Source organism: Rutilus rutilus (assembly GCF_951802725.1).
Source record: "Rutilus rutilus genome assembly, chromosome: 11".
NCBI classification, from domain to species: Eukaryota; Metazoa; Chordata; class Actinopteri; order Cypriniformes; family Leuciscidae; genus Rutilus; species Rutilus rutilus.
In genome coordinates this window covers 10,249,201-10,263,844 of record NC_140216.1, presented here as the reverse complement: position 1 = coordinate 10,263,844, position 14,644 = coordinate 10,249,201, and the positions used below count along the sequence as shown (strand labels likewise).

Here is a 14,644-nt window from a genome sequence, read left to right as displayed (position 1 = left end):
AAGGAAGAATTTTTTCACATCGATATACTATTTATCCCTAAAATTAATAAAAACCGGCTGGTGTCAATATGTCGAGTGTGACCACTGCAAAGAAAGGTGATTTGACATCTGAAGAGAGAGTGATGCTACAGGTGGCTGCTGCAGGTACTGGACATTTTTAGTTTTCTTCAGTTTTTGTTGTTTTTACATTCAGTGCATCTTAATGCTCTAAAATCTCTGAACAAACTTTCTATAAAACTTTATACAGGTTATTAATTTTATTTATTTAATTGGTTGGGTGTTTATTTATTTGTTCAGCAGAACTGTTCGAAACACTGATAATAAAAAAAAAGTCTCTTGAGCTCCAAATCAGCATATTAGAATGATTTATGAATTACTCTAATATATATGTGTGTGTGTGTACACATTGAAATACTATTTCACAATATTAATGTTTTGCTGTATTATTTGATCAAATAAATGCAGCCTTGGTGAGCATAAGAGACTTGTTTCAAAAAAACTTACCGACCACAAACTTGAACAGTAGTGTAGGCCTACTTATTTCATGCTAAACACACTTTGATATTGTAGAGAGAATGGTGTAATATTTGTTCACATAATCCACTTTATCCATAAACTAACCAGGGTTGCGTTTCCCAAAAGCGATCAAAAGTTGATCGTAGAACAATTGCCACCAGTGGTCTCTATGATCAGCTTATAGGCTTGCGATGCTAATGGGAAACGCAGCCCAGTGCAGTTAAACTTTCTGCTGGTCTTTGAGCTGTATTTTACTGAATCCTTGCATAATTAGAAAAGCGTAGATAATAAAACTGTTGAAAATACCCTCAATATACTATAAGTGTCTTTATAGACAGTAATTACAGTTGGGTATGCAGACTGTCTAAGGGAATAAAATGGTGTATTATCATGAGTTGTCCATGATACCTAATGTTTAGTTTTTAAACTCTAGACTGTGTTCTCTCAAAAGGTGATGTGCAAGAGGCCACCCAGCTGCTCAGCAATCCAAATGTGCGTGTTAACTGTCTGGATGAGGTAAGAACATAAAGATGACAAATATGGGTAGTAATTTACAGGCCAGTTATAGCTCATTGGGATTCAACAACTGTAACACAACAAAACATAAAATCAGACATAGGGTTGTTTGCCAAACGCAACCCATACTTAATGTTACTTAATGTTTATGTTATTTTACTGTAGCCTTATTACTTAAGCACAGTCCTTGCACTGTAAATAGTGGTATTATGTAGGCCTAGTTGTTTTCTGATGATCAGCCCTTATATAAACAAGTGCAGTGGCTGATGGGCTGGTGAGGTGACGGCATATGTTCCGCATTGTAATTCAGGCATATGGCAGAGACTCCTGAGTGGCGGATATGTTACTTAAGGAGGTAAGAAGGTACTTAAAGAGGTGTGATAATGGATACATGCCACTTGATGTAACCTACAGACAACTTGAGGTCTTTTTGGGTGCCAGAATGGTTAGAAACAGCAGCTGATAAGTGTATCCCACCTGTCAAAATCAGATGTGCTGCTTGTTCACTGTGCAACCAACGCAGTCTTTCAACTTCATCCAAGGACCAGCGAAGATTATGACTCACCCTGCTCATGTCACTCTCAACAAGTGCCAGTGTTTTGACAGAATCACCATACTGAAGACACATTTCCTGGATTTTCACAATTTGTGAAAGGGTTGAACAAGGCTAAATGTCATTTGCTTTTGAGTCATACAGATGAAAAGATTGGCAAGAGACATTTTTAAAGTCTTTTCCTTCATGTCGTTTCAGTATGGCATGACCCCTCTCATGCACGTGGCCTATAAGGGCAAAGCAGACATGTGCAGACTGCTGCTGCAGCACGGAGCTGATGTCAACTGCAATGAGCATGAGTATGGTTATACTGCCCTCATGTTCGCTGGCCTCTCAGGTAAACTTGCTCATCTAGCTAGTAATGCCAACAAGTTTCATTTTATCTAACATTTATTTAACCAGCAAGGTAATTGAATGAATTTTTATGGAAGTCCTGGCATTAGGTTGCACAGATAGCTGTCATTAATAAACCACAGAATTAAGAAATGTGAATAAGCATTAGATCAATGTCACAGTTTCTATATAGGATAAGATAAGAAATGCAGTTTAAAAACATATAAGACTTCACAAAGAATGACAGAACACACAGGGCTTATTTAGGCAGAGTTAATAAGGTAATGAGACACAGCTGAATGTAATCAAGCATAATGAGTCCAGACAGTGGGTTATGGGAAATATATACACATACATACACACATGTATGGGGGTAACACGTTACAAGTGAGTTATGTATCCAGATAACTTTTGTCAAGTAATAAGTAAAGTAACGCATTCATTTTAAATTTACAACAAAATATCTCAGTTATTTTTTTATTTTTTCAAATAGGTAGGCTAAGTTATTTTGTTTTTCCATTTATATTGACTGACACCTCTCCTGTCCCCATGTTGGCACTGTGTGTACTGTGTGAAATGATGGTTAGTATTGTATCCAATTCAACCATACAAATAAGCAACAATGACTTTGGATAAACGTCTAATTGTTTTTCTTTTTTTGTTTTTAGTGCTGAAGTAAGAGTATTGAACTGCTGTAACACGTTATTTTCCATAATAAGTGGAAGTGTGTGTGTACCACATATAGATAGAGATATAGATATAGAAATATAGAGATAGATAGATATAGAAAAATATAAATGTCTTTATTGTCACTTTTAATGCATCCTTGGTGAATAAAATGTTATTTTCTTTCAAAAAATCTTACTGACCCCAAACTTTTGAATGGTAGTCTATACAGTGTAAAATTGACTGAATTTCCCCAGCTCATCTGAAATAATCCTACAGGTAATGCTGAAATTACAGAGATGATATTAGATGCTGGAGCAGAGACAGATCTGGTCAACTCAGTGGGACGGACTGCTGCTCAGATGGCCGCCTTTGTGGGTGAGAGATTCATATACATATGCATGCATACTACTTATTAATGAATAATCACTTGAAGACCTAAATGCTTTCTTTTCCACCCTGTGCAGGTCAGCACAACTGTGTGACAGTGATCCGCAATTTCTTTTCTCGTGCGAGATTGGAATACTACACCAGACCACAGGGCTTAGAGAGAGAACCTAAACTACCCCCCAAACTAGCAGGTCCCCTACACAAAATCATCATGACTACTAACCTCAATCCTGTCAAGGTAGGAAGTGCCAAATGTGTTTATATAACTCAGATTTCAAGCATCAGTAAACCGCCACGCTCACATAAACTGAACAATGTTAGTGGAGCACAGCAATCTATGCTTTTATAACACTGACCCATAAGAATACCATACAAGGTCACATGACTGAGGGAAGCATCAGTTTGCACTAACCAACACCCCTCCTGCTTTTATTCCATCTAAATATATCCTTGTGATATTACAGAGCAACAACAGGCCATTTCAAAACAGGCCTGGAATTCTACATATCTCTTATCTCTGATAAACTATCTTCATTTCATATTTTATAAAAAAAAAAAAAAAAAAAAAAAATTAACTGAATTTTGACTGAAAATGACTGAAAAAAGGCATGACTGAAATGCAAAAATAATCACAGGTGAGTTTACAGTTGTTGTTTTTTTGTGGGCTATGTGGGCTAAACTGTTGATCATTGTCCATTCCTTTGGCTCAAAATACATTCAATGATTGCATCTATCAAATTACATGAATTATTTTCTCACTCAGACACAACCATCATCAGAACTCTATATACCTAAAGGCCAATTGGCACGTTTACATGCTCTTTTCAAAACGGATAAAGTTTAAAACCCTACATAATATAAAACTGAATAAAACAGCAATTTGCTACATTTTAATTGTAATACCATATTGAAATATATACTAAATTTAAAAAAATTAAATATGATCAAAACAGTTAGGTGGATCTAAACAACAAGTGTAAACCTTTAAGTTTCATTACCATACAAAAGGGAATAACTGCAATAAGTTAGTACTGAAATATACAATGGACCATGTAACATCCCTGCTGAAAAATTCAGCATAATGCAGTATAAATTCCATGTTGGTCCAGGCTGGTTTATGCAGGTTAGAGCAGGTACAGTTCTGGTCTAGCTGGTGGACCAGCATAGTCATGCCTTTTTCAAGCAAAATTGAGCTGGTGTTGCTGGTCCACAGACACTCCCGCTTCCCATTCTAGGGACCAGCAAACTAGCATCCCATGCTGGTCCCAGCATGCAAAACATACCTTGCATACCTACCAGTTAGTGTTTTTTAGGTCATTATTTTATGATGGGGTGATAACCTTTGCTAGTGTTATGGAAGAATAAGTTGATTTGAGACATGTATGAGGGGTTTTGGTAGTTAACTGCTGTGCCAAGTTGAAAGTTTGTAAGGAGAATTGTGTTTTGAAGAGTTTTGATAAGGTGACCTAAGTATTGAGGGTCCTAGTGATCGTAAAAACTGTAATGGGCGCAGAGAGTAGTTTAAAACACAGGTGGTCTAGTATAGACTTGCGTGTATGCTTAGATCTCGGATGGCATCTGTATGTGCGCTATCTCAGCTGTCTCCCATCCAGTGATTTCTGATGAGTAAGGTGTCTCAGCGCCATACTCAGCAGGGATCAGTTAACAGAATCATGTAGCGTGAGAACATGTTTCCTCCATGAAACTTGCATTGTAAGTACGGCTAGTGTCTCTCTGCTATATTCACTTCCCATATTTTGGGGCACATTTTTCCATCATGCTTTTTCAGATGGTGATGCTGGTGAAGGAGAACCCCTTATTGGTGGACGTGGTTGCCCTGGAGAAGTGCTACCGTGTGATGGATCTGCTCTGCGAGCAGTGCGTGAAACAACAGGACATGAATGAGGTTCTGGCCATGAAAATGCACTACATCAGCTGCGTTCTGCAGAAGTGTCTGGCCTTCCTGCAGGAATGTGACGACAAACTGGGCGCCCTTTTGAAGAGGTGACATCGTCATTATGGTCCTTGCATCTTAGATGGTCTTGCAAATGGAGTCACAAAATGATATACTTTTCTTCTGTTCAAGACTTCTGAAAGGAAGAGATGGTGATGGCTTCCCTCAGTACCAGGAGAAATTCATCCGTGATTGTATCCGGAAGTTTCCCTATTGTGAAGCAACCCTGCTGCAACAGCTGGTCCAAAGCATAGCACCTGGGGAAATTGTCAGTACACTTTTCCATAAAAATATTAAGCAGTACAACTGTTTTCAACATTGATAATAATCAGAAACATTTCTTAAGTAGCAAATCATCATTTGACATTGAAGACTATAGTAATGGCTGCTGAAAATTCAGCTTTACCATCACAGGAATAAATTACATTTTAAAATATACAGTATTCAAATATCAAATAATTTAGGTTAATTTAAGTTATCAAATAAATGCAGCCTTGGTGAGACTTCTTACTGACCCCAAACTTTTGAACAGTAGTGTAGATGTGCATAACTTGCTGGCTGATGCCAAATTATACAAATGTGTCAACATTATGTTTCTCCTCACTCTTGTTTCCAGGGGAATGACCCCACAGCCTTCTCAGTTCTGACCCAGGCATTGACAGGCCAGATGGTGCTTATGGACACAGAGTACTGTGCTACATGTGGGGACAGGGGTGCCGACATGAAGTGCTCCTGTAAAATGGTATGTTTCCTCTTTCCTTGAGTAATCATGAAATATCATTATTCCATTAATATTGAAATTTGATCATTTTGCAGCCAAATAATAAACTCACAAATGCTTGTCACAAACAACTATTTATTGTACAGTTAATCTTACATAATGACCATCCGCAAAGTATAGGCCTAGTAATGATTCTAGGCTGCTATTTAGCATGTAGTTTCTGTGAAGGCAAACATAACTTTCCACATTCTCGTTTCCAATAACGATCTCATCTCTTTGCAGGTGGTCTACTGTGGGCAGACGTGTCAGAGTCTGCACTGGTTCACCCATAAGAGGCAGTGCAAAACCCCTGTGCAACAAAGAGATGCTCAGTTCAACAGCCAACCAAAACTGAGAGAACTCTCTAGCAATGGTATGTTTAGCAATGTTAGCATATTAGCACACCAGTGGTTAGTAGGTAAGAATTGTGATCTTACTGAATCTTACCTGTGCATTTGGTCATCTAGACTTTAAGAACAGAATGTGTTTTTGACATTTAACAATGTCATGCGATATATCGCCCAGCCCTACTTGAGCGCCTCATTTTTAGAACGTCTTGTCATGGGCGAGACGCTGCAGAAGACGCAAACAATTTTTAGACCTACTGTATATCTTTATCGTTAATTCTCATCCTTGGTGTGAACAGGCCTTAAGGCTCCATGATGAAACCAAGGCCGCTTTGTTCTTGTTGTAAATGTTCTCCTCATTTAATGTGACTTTATGTGTTTTTCTGTTCCATCCCAGCTGATAACAGTGATGCAGAGAAGGCCGCCAGCTCGACGCTGGCTGTTTGTCTGGGATTGTCCGAGTGTGCACTTCAGCACAGTCCTTCCGATGACCACCGTGAAGATGATCCTTGTGCTGGACAGGACTAAAGAACAGAAAGATGCTGGCTGTCGTTTCGTTGGCTAGGTCAACTCCCTTAAGCATCGAGTTCAGGCTCAGGGCGCTGTGCTGTGATTGGTGCTCTGCATTCTATAGGACACTTAAACCATGATACAGAAATGTTGGCTCGTATACTCATTCTGAGCTGTGTAAGTACCACACAGAATACAGCATTGTGTAGAGCGCGTGAAAACTACTGACAAAAGGACGTCCTCTTTGGACGTCAGTTCTCAAGAGACAAAAAGAAAAGCTTGACGATTTTCTCTACCACATGAAGTGCTTTTGCTTAAAGGTACACTATGTAACTTTTGGCCCTCTAGTCATTAAAAAACAATTTTGTGGAAGAACATTGGTTTAGTTGCGCTTCGGCTTTTCTTGACTGTGCATATGAATATGGTGTAGTAACAAAATTTCCAGCGAAAATCATCCTGCCCTGTGTAAAATATAAAGACTTATAATAAGCTTATTGTAGTGAATCAGGGTAAGAAAAACACTTTTTGGAAGAAGGATTGATGATGTATTGACTGACTCATTATTTACATTTTGTTCATCTTGAATTAAAAATTGGTTTAGAAACAATTTTCACTCAGAAATTGCTTGTACATTTCACAAACAGTTACAAATAATCAGCATTCTCACATTATTTCCTTTAGAAGTAGGCTACAACTGTCTCTAAAGTAGTTCATATTGTTCTGAAAGCTTAATTTTATCTAAACATTGAGGAGGATTTTTTTCCTCCTCAAGAAATAGATCTTGCATCTTAAAAGGATAGTTCACCCAAAAATTCTGTCATGGATTTTTGAAGAAAATGAAACAGTTGATGTGCCCCATTGACTTTCATAGTATGGAAAAATGGGGCCCATCAACTGCTTGGTTACCCATATTATTTGTGTTTAGCAGAAGAAATAAATTCATACAGGTTTGTTACAACTTGAGGGTGAGTAAATGATGACAGAATTTTCATTTTTGGGTGAACTATCCCTTTAATTCAGTAGTTTTGCCACTAGATGGCAGCGTCCATCCTCTGAAGATCAAATATGATCTCAAATATAAAATCAGTGTACTATTTACTACTTAGAATGTGCAGTATAATATCATAAATGCTTTAATCTGGCAGATTTGCAGTGTTTATTACAAACAAAAACCTCTTTCAGGTGAAATTTTGACCACAATAATGATAACCAAATGGGCACCTGACAACGTTTTAGTTAAAAAAAAAGTTTTTTTTTTAAATGAATATGCATCATCATTTGTCTTCATTAACCAGAATATTCTCCCAAAAATTTTTTGGAAAACATTTGCCGTTTAAGGTGCAGTGTGGTAACTGTAGTACAGTGAGTTTTGTGCGAGCAGGGATCTCCTCCGTGGACTTTCCCACACTTGGTCCTGTTGCACACATCCTAAGGCACTCGCTAAGAATTCTATAGACGGCTCTGTCTGTTCCCGAGCGCTTTGTTCCCCGTCTCCACATCCCCTCATCCCAAGGGACTATCTCACCCTGTGGGCCAAACGAGGGTCTATTTAGCACACGCTTGTCATGTAGCATGTCAATATAGCCATAACTCATTGCCGTAACCTCTCTGTTTCCCCTGAGATTCATCCTTCTCCTGTCTCCATCTATAAGCATGTCACGGTCATTACAGGTGCATGAAAGGACTATCTCAAATATCCGGTTTTCAGATGCAGAAATTAGCGAATGCCGCATCGTATCGCATGACTTTGATATTCCTCTTTCAAGCCCTGAGGTTGCATATTCAGTGATCCCCAATAAACCCCCCCTTTACAATATGACTAACAGTGCTTTTTAGGTAATAAGAGATCATTTTAACAGCAATGGCTTTAGAAATACATTTTTTTCTTCCAAAAAAAATCAGCACAATATTAAAGTGTTTTTCATCCGAATCAAAGAAGTGTACCTGTGGGCAAGCGCAATGAATTAATCGTAAATGTCTGAGGAGAGAGTGAAACTAGACACTTTTGGGGGAGCCACACATTTTCGGTGGAAGAAAGTGAGCATTGGGCTTTTGTGTTTCCTCCATGTCATTTGTGTTATGCACATTCATTTGGTGAGCTCATCGGAGGCACCTGTTTGGATAATTTTGGGGTAAAATAATCCAGGGCTATCCTGTTTCATGGGTTTTGTCATGCATGCCCGTACTTTACAGCACTCACTGGAGCTGAATGCATCATGTTCACATGTAGAGGATCTAAATGCTTGAAAACTCACACCTCTCCTTTAAAGAGAGCAACATCCTCAGCACAGTATCCTATCTCTGTTTGAGAGTGTTGCAGTATAGAGTTTACTCTGTTACGCTTGCATTCATTTGCATGAAAGGAAGGTATCATTTGAGGTTCACAATAGATGTTACCTATGTTCTAGAACCAGCACTAATAGAATAAAAGACAAAAAAAATGTTGCATTAGTAAAAAAAAAAAATTGCATGCTGCTAATTAAATAATTCATTGTCAAAATTGGAAAATACAATAAATCCACAAGCAAAATATGGAAATTCAACAAAATCTAATTCAAGAAAATCCATCCATCCATCCATTTTCCAAACCACTTGTCCTCTGTGGGGTCACGGGAATTCAAGAAAATGTTTTCCAAAATTGATCTTTATTTTAGTGTGTGGAGTGAATTGTTCAAATCAATTGTTTTTAAAATGCTGTCTTTGACAAATGTGTAATCTGGATTTTGTTGTTGTTGTACTTTTAGGCTAATATAACCTAATTATATTAGTTTGAAAGTAACATTTAAAAGTCAGTCAGACTGAATAGATCCTCAAGAGTAAAAACTACACATTTTTCATAGAAAATGGGTTTTGGTTGGTTGGGTTACATCCATTTATAGGTTTTAGACCAAATGTAATGTATAAATGTAATTTAATTGGTTTCATAACCATACATTTAAAGATTAATAAAGAAACATAACAAAATAAATTTGCCTGGATACAATATTGAGAATGTTCTCTTTTTTTAGATTTATTGGTAACACTTTACAATAAGGTTTTATTAGTTAACATGATAGCACTTTATTTTACAGTCCCGTTCCCCATGTAGCCTACATAAGCCTGCTATGTACTTTAGTAATTACAATAACTGTAATAACTAGGTACTAACCCTGAACCTATACCCTTAAACCTAACCTTAATCCATGTTACCTTATAAAGTACACTGTAACTTAGAAATAAAGTTTCTTAAAATAAAGTGCAATTAACATTAGTTAACTACTTTAGTTAACATGAACTAAGAATTAACAATACTTCTGCAACATGTATTAATCTTATTAATGTAGTTCATATTAGTTATTTATGTAATTTAATCTTTTTTTATTTTTTTCATGTTTCTACGACGATTGGCTCACATCAAGATAATTTTTCACGTGCATATTGCAGAATGATGTTGCTGTAGGTGGGCGTGCCTCCAGCAGGGTGAGGACACGCCCATTTCCAGCACACTTCAATATTCCACTCGTTGCTGCTGTTCAAAGCATGGGCGGGTATATAAACATACACGAGTAAACAGGTAGGTATAATCATTCTCTGAATTTTCAAGAGACACTGAACCGAACTGCTTTGCAATGCCCAGGAACACATGCGAATATCAGCTGCTGTTTCTGCTCTGTTTTCTGATTAAAAGCTGTCATGCTTTCAAAAATGATGCCACTGAAAAGTTTGATGGGCACATGTTCGCATCACCTCACGAGACTCCGAACAACGCCTCTGTAAATCGAGCACGCAACGGAGGAAGACGAACGGAGAGCCGAGACCAAAAAGGTGCGTGTTTATTCTTGTGTTTATGATTATACTGTTGTAGGATCCATAATGTTACAATATACAAATCATCCAAATGTATATGTCTGCTCGCGTTCATTTTTTCTTTTCTTTTCATATATTTTTATATTAACTAGTCATATCTATCTATATATCTATCTAAGTTGCTGCCTTCAATTTTAAACTTGGATGTTTAAGTCATTTCAACTTAAATTACATTAAAGTGACTTAAATAAGTTGATTCTTGTATAACAAAAAAGTTGAAAATTGTTTAACTTATTTTGATGAGTTAAAGCAATGTAAAAACATATGTTGTCATAACTTATTTATCATATACTTTTTTTACAGTCTGTCTATCTAGTTGTCTATCTAAGTTTTGCCTTAGATTTTTAAGTACAATCAACTTGGATGTTTAAGTCATTTCAACTTAAGTTACATTAAACTGACTTTATGTTAAACAAGAATCAACTTTTAAGTTGAAAATTGCTTGATGAGTTAAAGCAATGTAAAAGCATACTGTATGTTGTCAACTTATTGATCAGGTAAGTTTTTACAGTCTATCTATCTATCTATCTATCTATCTATCTATCTATCTATCTATCTATCTATCTATCTATCGGTCTATCTGTCTCTTTAACCTTCAAACTTAAAGCTTTTAAAGCTATTTAAATCTTTCAGACAAGGATATTATATTACTGTAGTAGTTATTTAAAGTGTTATGTATCATGTACAATTTTACGATAATTCCTTATGCATCCACTGATTTCTTAAGCATGACATTTCCTTTGCAGAACAGCACCAGGTCGGTTGCAGGGAGCTGAGGTCCACTAAATACATATCTGACGGCCAGTGCACAAGTCTGAATCCCGTGAAGGAGTTAGTGTGTGCTGGAGAATGTCTACCCACCCACCTGCTTCCAAACTGGATCGGTGGAGGTCACTACTGGAGCAGACGGGATGCGCAGGAGTGGCGCTGCGTCACTGACCGCACACGCACCCAGCGCATCAAACTCCAGTGCCAGGACGGCAGCACACGCACCTACAAGATCACCGCTGTCACATCCTGCACGTGCAAGAGATACACACGCCAACATAACGAGTCCCCTCATGCACCTCAGAGTCCCTCAAAGGATCATCCGCTGCAGAACCCCAAGAAGAGAAAAGGCAAAAATAAAAATTCAAACCTCAATTCTAAAAATGAATAGCGCCTCTCCTTTATTGAGAATAAGCCATACTGGTGCAGATTTGACCAACACAACCCTGTGCTAATGGAAGGAAAGGGACTATGAACTACAATGACACTGACTTGGATTGCAATGATGTACAGCTGTTTTTCTTACTATTTTCAGATGTGGATTATTTTATGACCGTGCATAAATGTATGCATATGTGTGTGTGTGTGTATGCACTTTTTTGAGTGTAACATGGTTCAAGTTTTGTACAAATATCCTGATTTCATAAAGCAATGATGTAAACGACTACATTTGACAGACAAAAGTTGGAAAAAACTGAACAATAACTATAGCTATGTAAATATTTGCATTTCATATATAGTAGTTTTTGAATAGAATTACATCTATTTTTTATATAATAGTTTTTTTTTATGAATATTTCAAGTTGACATTTAAACAGGTAAATACACATTTATCCAATAAATTAAGTAGTTTACATATGCTGGTTTGTATTATTTTGAAATGGAGACCACTGATTGTAGCTAAAGGCAACTAAAGGCAGAAACTATACAAATGAGGAATTAGTTCAAGAAGCGAGTTCTTTCTCACTGTCTTCGTAACTCTACGCTGCATTGTTGTGAAGGGTTGCCCTCACCCGAAGGCACATCAGCTACTTTTTGGCGGCAACATGTTAAAGCTGCTTCATTGTATCCCGTATCCTTTCACTCTGCCATTCTGAAAGTCATGTTGCCGTGCCTGAGGTTATATTCCCAAGTTATGAATCAGATTCCTTGTATTGTGAATCCAGGAATCCAGAGGAATGTGACACTGCACAGGTAACATTGCAAGTCACTGGAGGATGAGAAATTTTGTGGATCACTGAATTTTGACAGCAATAAAAAAAAAAAGCATAAAGCATACAAACTATGTAATGTCAGCTTCCCAAATCAAGACAATGCATTCCAGTTTTGTATAAGATGCATCAGAAGGTCAACGAACAGTCTGTGGGCGGTCCATCCATGGGTGTGCCGAGACTAAAGCCGAGACATTAAGGCAGGTAATATCATGAGTCTAACGGAAGACGTCTTTAAAGGATGTCTGGTGTCTCTTGTGTGTTGACAGGTGCAGTCAGAAACGGGTGCTTTTGTCTGTACTGATTCTCCATCTCTATAATTATCCCTGACAACAGATTTGCCTCCAGAGTTTTTGAGATGCAAGGACCACCTGCTGTTATTTATAAGCTCAATTACCAAATGCATTCCCTAAAGAGCGGGTTGCTGTGATCCACAAAACTCGGCACACTCCCACTTACTATGGTATTCAAACACAGGCTTTTCCACAGGCTTTTCCATGTTTTATTTGTTTACTCAAGATTTTGAACTGAGGATACTTTGGTTTTCCCAAAGTTTGCAAGGTTAGTGGCATCAAATCTGTGTGCATCATCAAAGTTGCGATGAAACAGAAGTAGCTTTATTTTCTTCCGTATTGTGATGTAAGAAAAAATCAATAAAAATAGGGCGGGGGCTTGATTCTACACTCTTAAAAATAAAAGTTCCATAAGAGAGTTTTTGCAGTGATGCCATAGAAGATCTAAATATTTTCCAAATACAATTTTTATGCATTTTTAATATTAAGTTTAACAGTATAAGTTGTTTAATATACATTTTCACAGTATGAATTTGTTCTTTATACATGATAGCTGCCTTTTCAATTTTAGGATGGGGGATCCATGGCATCTAAAATATTGAAAACCCATGATCTAAAGAACCTTTTCCACTATAAAGAACATTTTTGAAAAAATATCTTAATTTGCGTTCCGAAGATTTGAAACGACATGAGGGTGAGTAATTAATGACAGCATTTTCATTTTTAGGTAACCCTTTAAGGAAATAATTCCTTAAATAAATACATCACCAAAAAGAAGTCTGTTATTTTCACCGTAAGTCCCAGTTATGACATTTTGATTAAACATAACAAGGTCAAAACATTAAAATAAATAAATAAAACACAGGTTAATTGTTCATAATAAGATATATGCATTTAGAAAATAGATGGGGTTTTGTTTGTGGTACAGTTGTAAGTAAACAATATTTATAAGTAACTGTACATTCTGTATTGAGTTAATATGAGTTAATATTTCAATAATTTAACTACACATTTTCATGTTCATGATTATTTAACATTCACATTTAGCCATATGCTGTGATCAGTGAACCTCGAAAATCCCATAAATGTACATGATGACATAATTACGTACATAATTCTTATACTTGTGTCTCATTGGTTCTCGGAATTCAACAGTTTACTCAAAGTAAAAAAATAATAATACAACTCATTAAATCTGGTCATTTACACACCATTTCATTTGTTTCTCCTCACATGGTTTCATCACTCCATATAGTTTTATGTTGCTGTGCATCATTTCACAACAATTGTCAATTCTCAACAAACTGTCATTGTTTAAACCATACATTTATAATCATATTCCATACAGCCCCGGGCAGAGCTTAACTTCAATTCCTGTAGCAAGTAATGTATAACTCTCTCTGTCAACACAGTACAATGTGCCAAAATAGCCTGCTGTACCGTAACTCCACCTCACCTACCTACGGTTTGGACCATTACCAAACAACACAGCAACCTCAGTCACACACACACACACACACACACACACACACACACACACACACACAAAAAAAAACTACAAAAAAGTGATGTCTTAAAATTGTATGTTTTTATACTTACATACCATGAACTTGAAGTCACCATGAAATCAAATTTTGTATGCAATATTTCAATATTTATTATAAATGATTTATCCGTGCACATCATTATTATTGTTGTTGTTGTTTTTTAATTCATATGCCCTCATAATCTTTAATCAAAACAATTTCCCCTCCCTCTTGCAACAACATTTCATCTCTTCTCTGATGAAGTGTTTACTGGCACGAGGGCATGACTGAATTCAATAATTTATCTACCTTAATTGTAAATTATAGGCCCATGTTTAACCCTAATTATAGTCTAGGTTAGGCAATTTAGGCATTGTGAAGACTCTTCAGATGAACAATCTATAAATAAAGGTATAGTAAGCGATTAATAGTGGATCAGACGGAGCACCACAACA

At 36.8% G+C, this 14,644-nt stretch overlaps 2 protein-coding genes across 2 annotated transcripts; both read left to right on the top strand.

Moving 5' to 3' along the window:
- The first annotated feature begins 14 nt into the window (after nt 1-14).
- LOC311300397 (ankyrin repeat and MYND domain-containing protein 2-like) lies at nt 15-7,146 on the top strand. The gene is made up of 10 exons (XM_084424646.1): nt 15-144; nt 968-1,032; nt 1,784-1,922; nt 2,864-2,962; nt 3,052-3,212; nt 4,764-4,978; nt 5,061-5,196; nt 5,545-5,670; nt 5,932-6,061; nt 6,433-7,146. Exons 1-10 carry the CDS (start codon nt 69-71, stop codon nt 6,561-6,563), a joined length of 1,278 nt encoding a protein of 425 aa, XP_084280772.1. The 5' UTR covers nt 15-68; the 3' UTR covers nt 6,564-7,146.
- Nucleotides 7,147-10,153: 3,007 nt separating this feature from the next.
- Nucleotides 10,154-11,588, top strand: sostdc1b (sclerostin domain containing 1b; the record flags this gene model as incomplete). Its single annotated transcript, XM_084424321.1, has 2 exons — nt 10,154-10,349; nt 11,138-11,588. The coding sequence occupies 2 exons, from the start codon at nt 10,154-10,156 to the stop codon at nt 11,548-11,550; spliced, it is 609 nt and encodes a 202-aa protein (XP_084280447.1). The 3' UTR covers nt 11,551-11,588.
- Nucleotides 11,589-14,644: the final 3,056 nt, after the last annotated feature.

Excerpts from the sequence above, each read along its gene's own strand:
- LOC311300397 (XM_084424646.1), top strand. The coding sequence starts at position 69 with ATGTCGAGTGTGACCACTGCAAAGAAAGGTGATTTGACATCTGAAGAG. Across the intron at positions 145-967 it reads GCTACAGGTGGCTGCTGCAG|GTGATGTGCAAGAGGCCACC; the intron begins GTACTGGACATT and ends TTCTCTCAAAAG. Across the intron at positions 5,671-5,931 it reads TGAAGTGCTCCTGTAAAATG|GTGGTCTACTGTGGGCAGAC; the intron begins GTATGTTTCCTC and ends ATCTCTTTGCAG.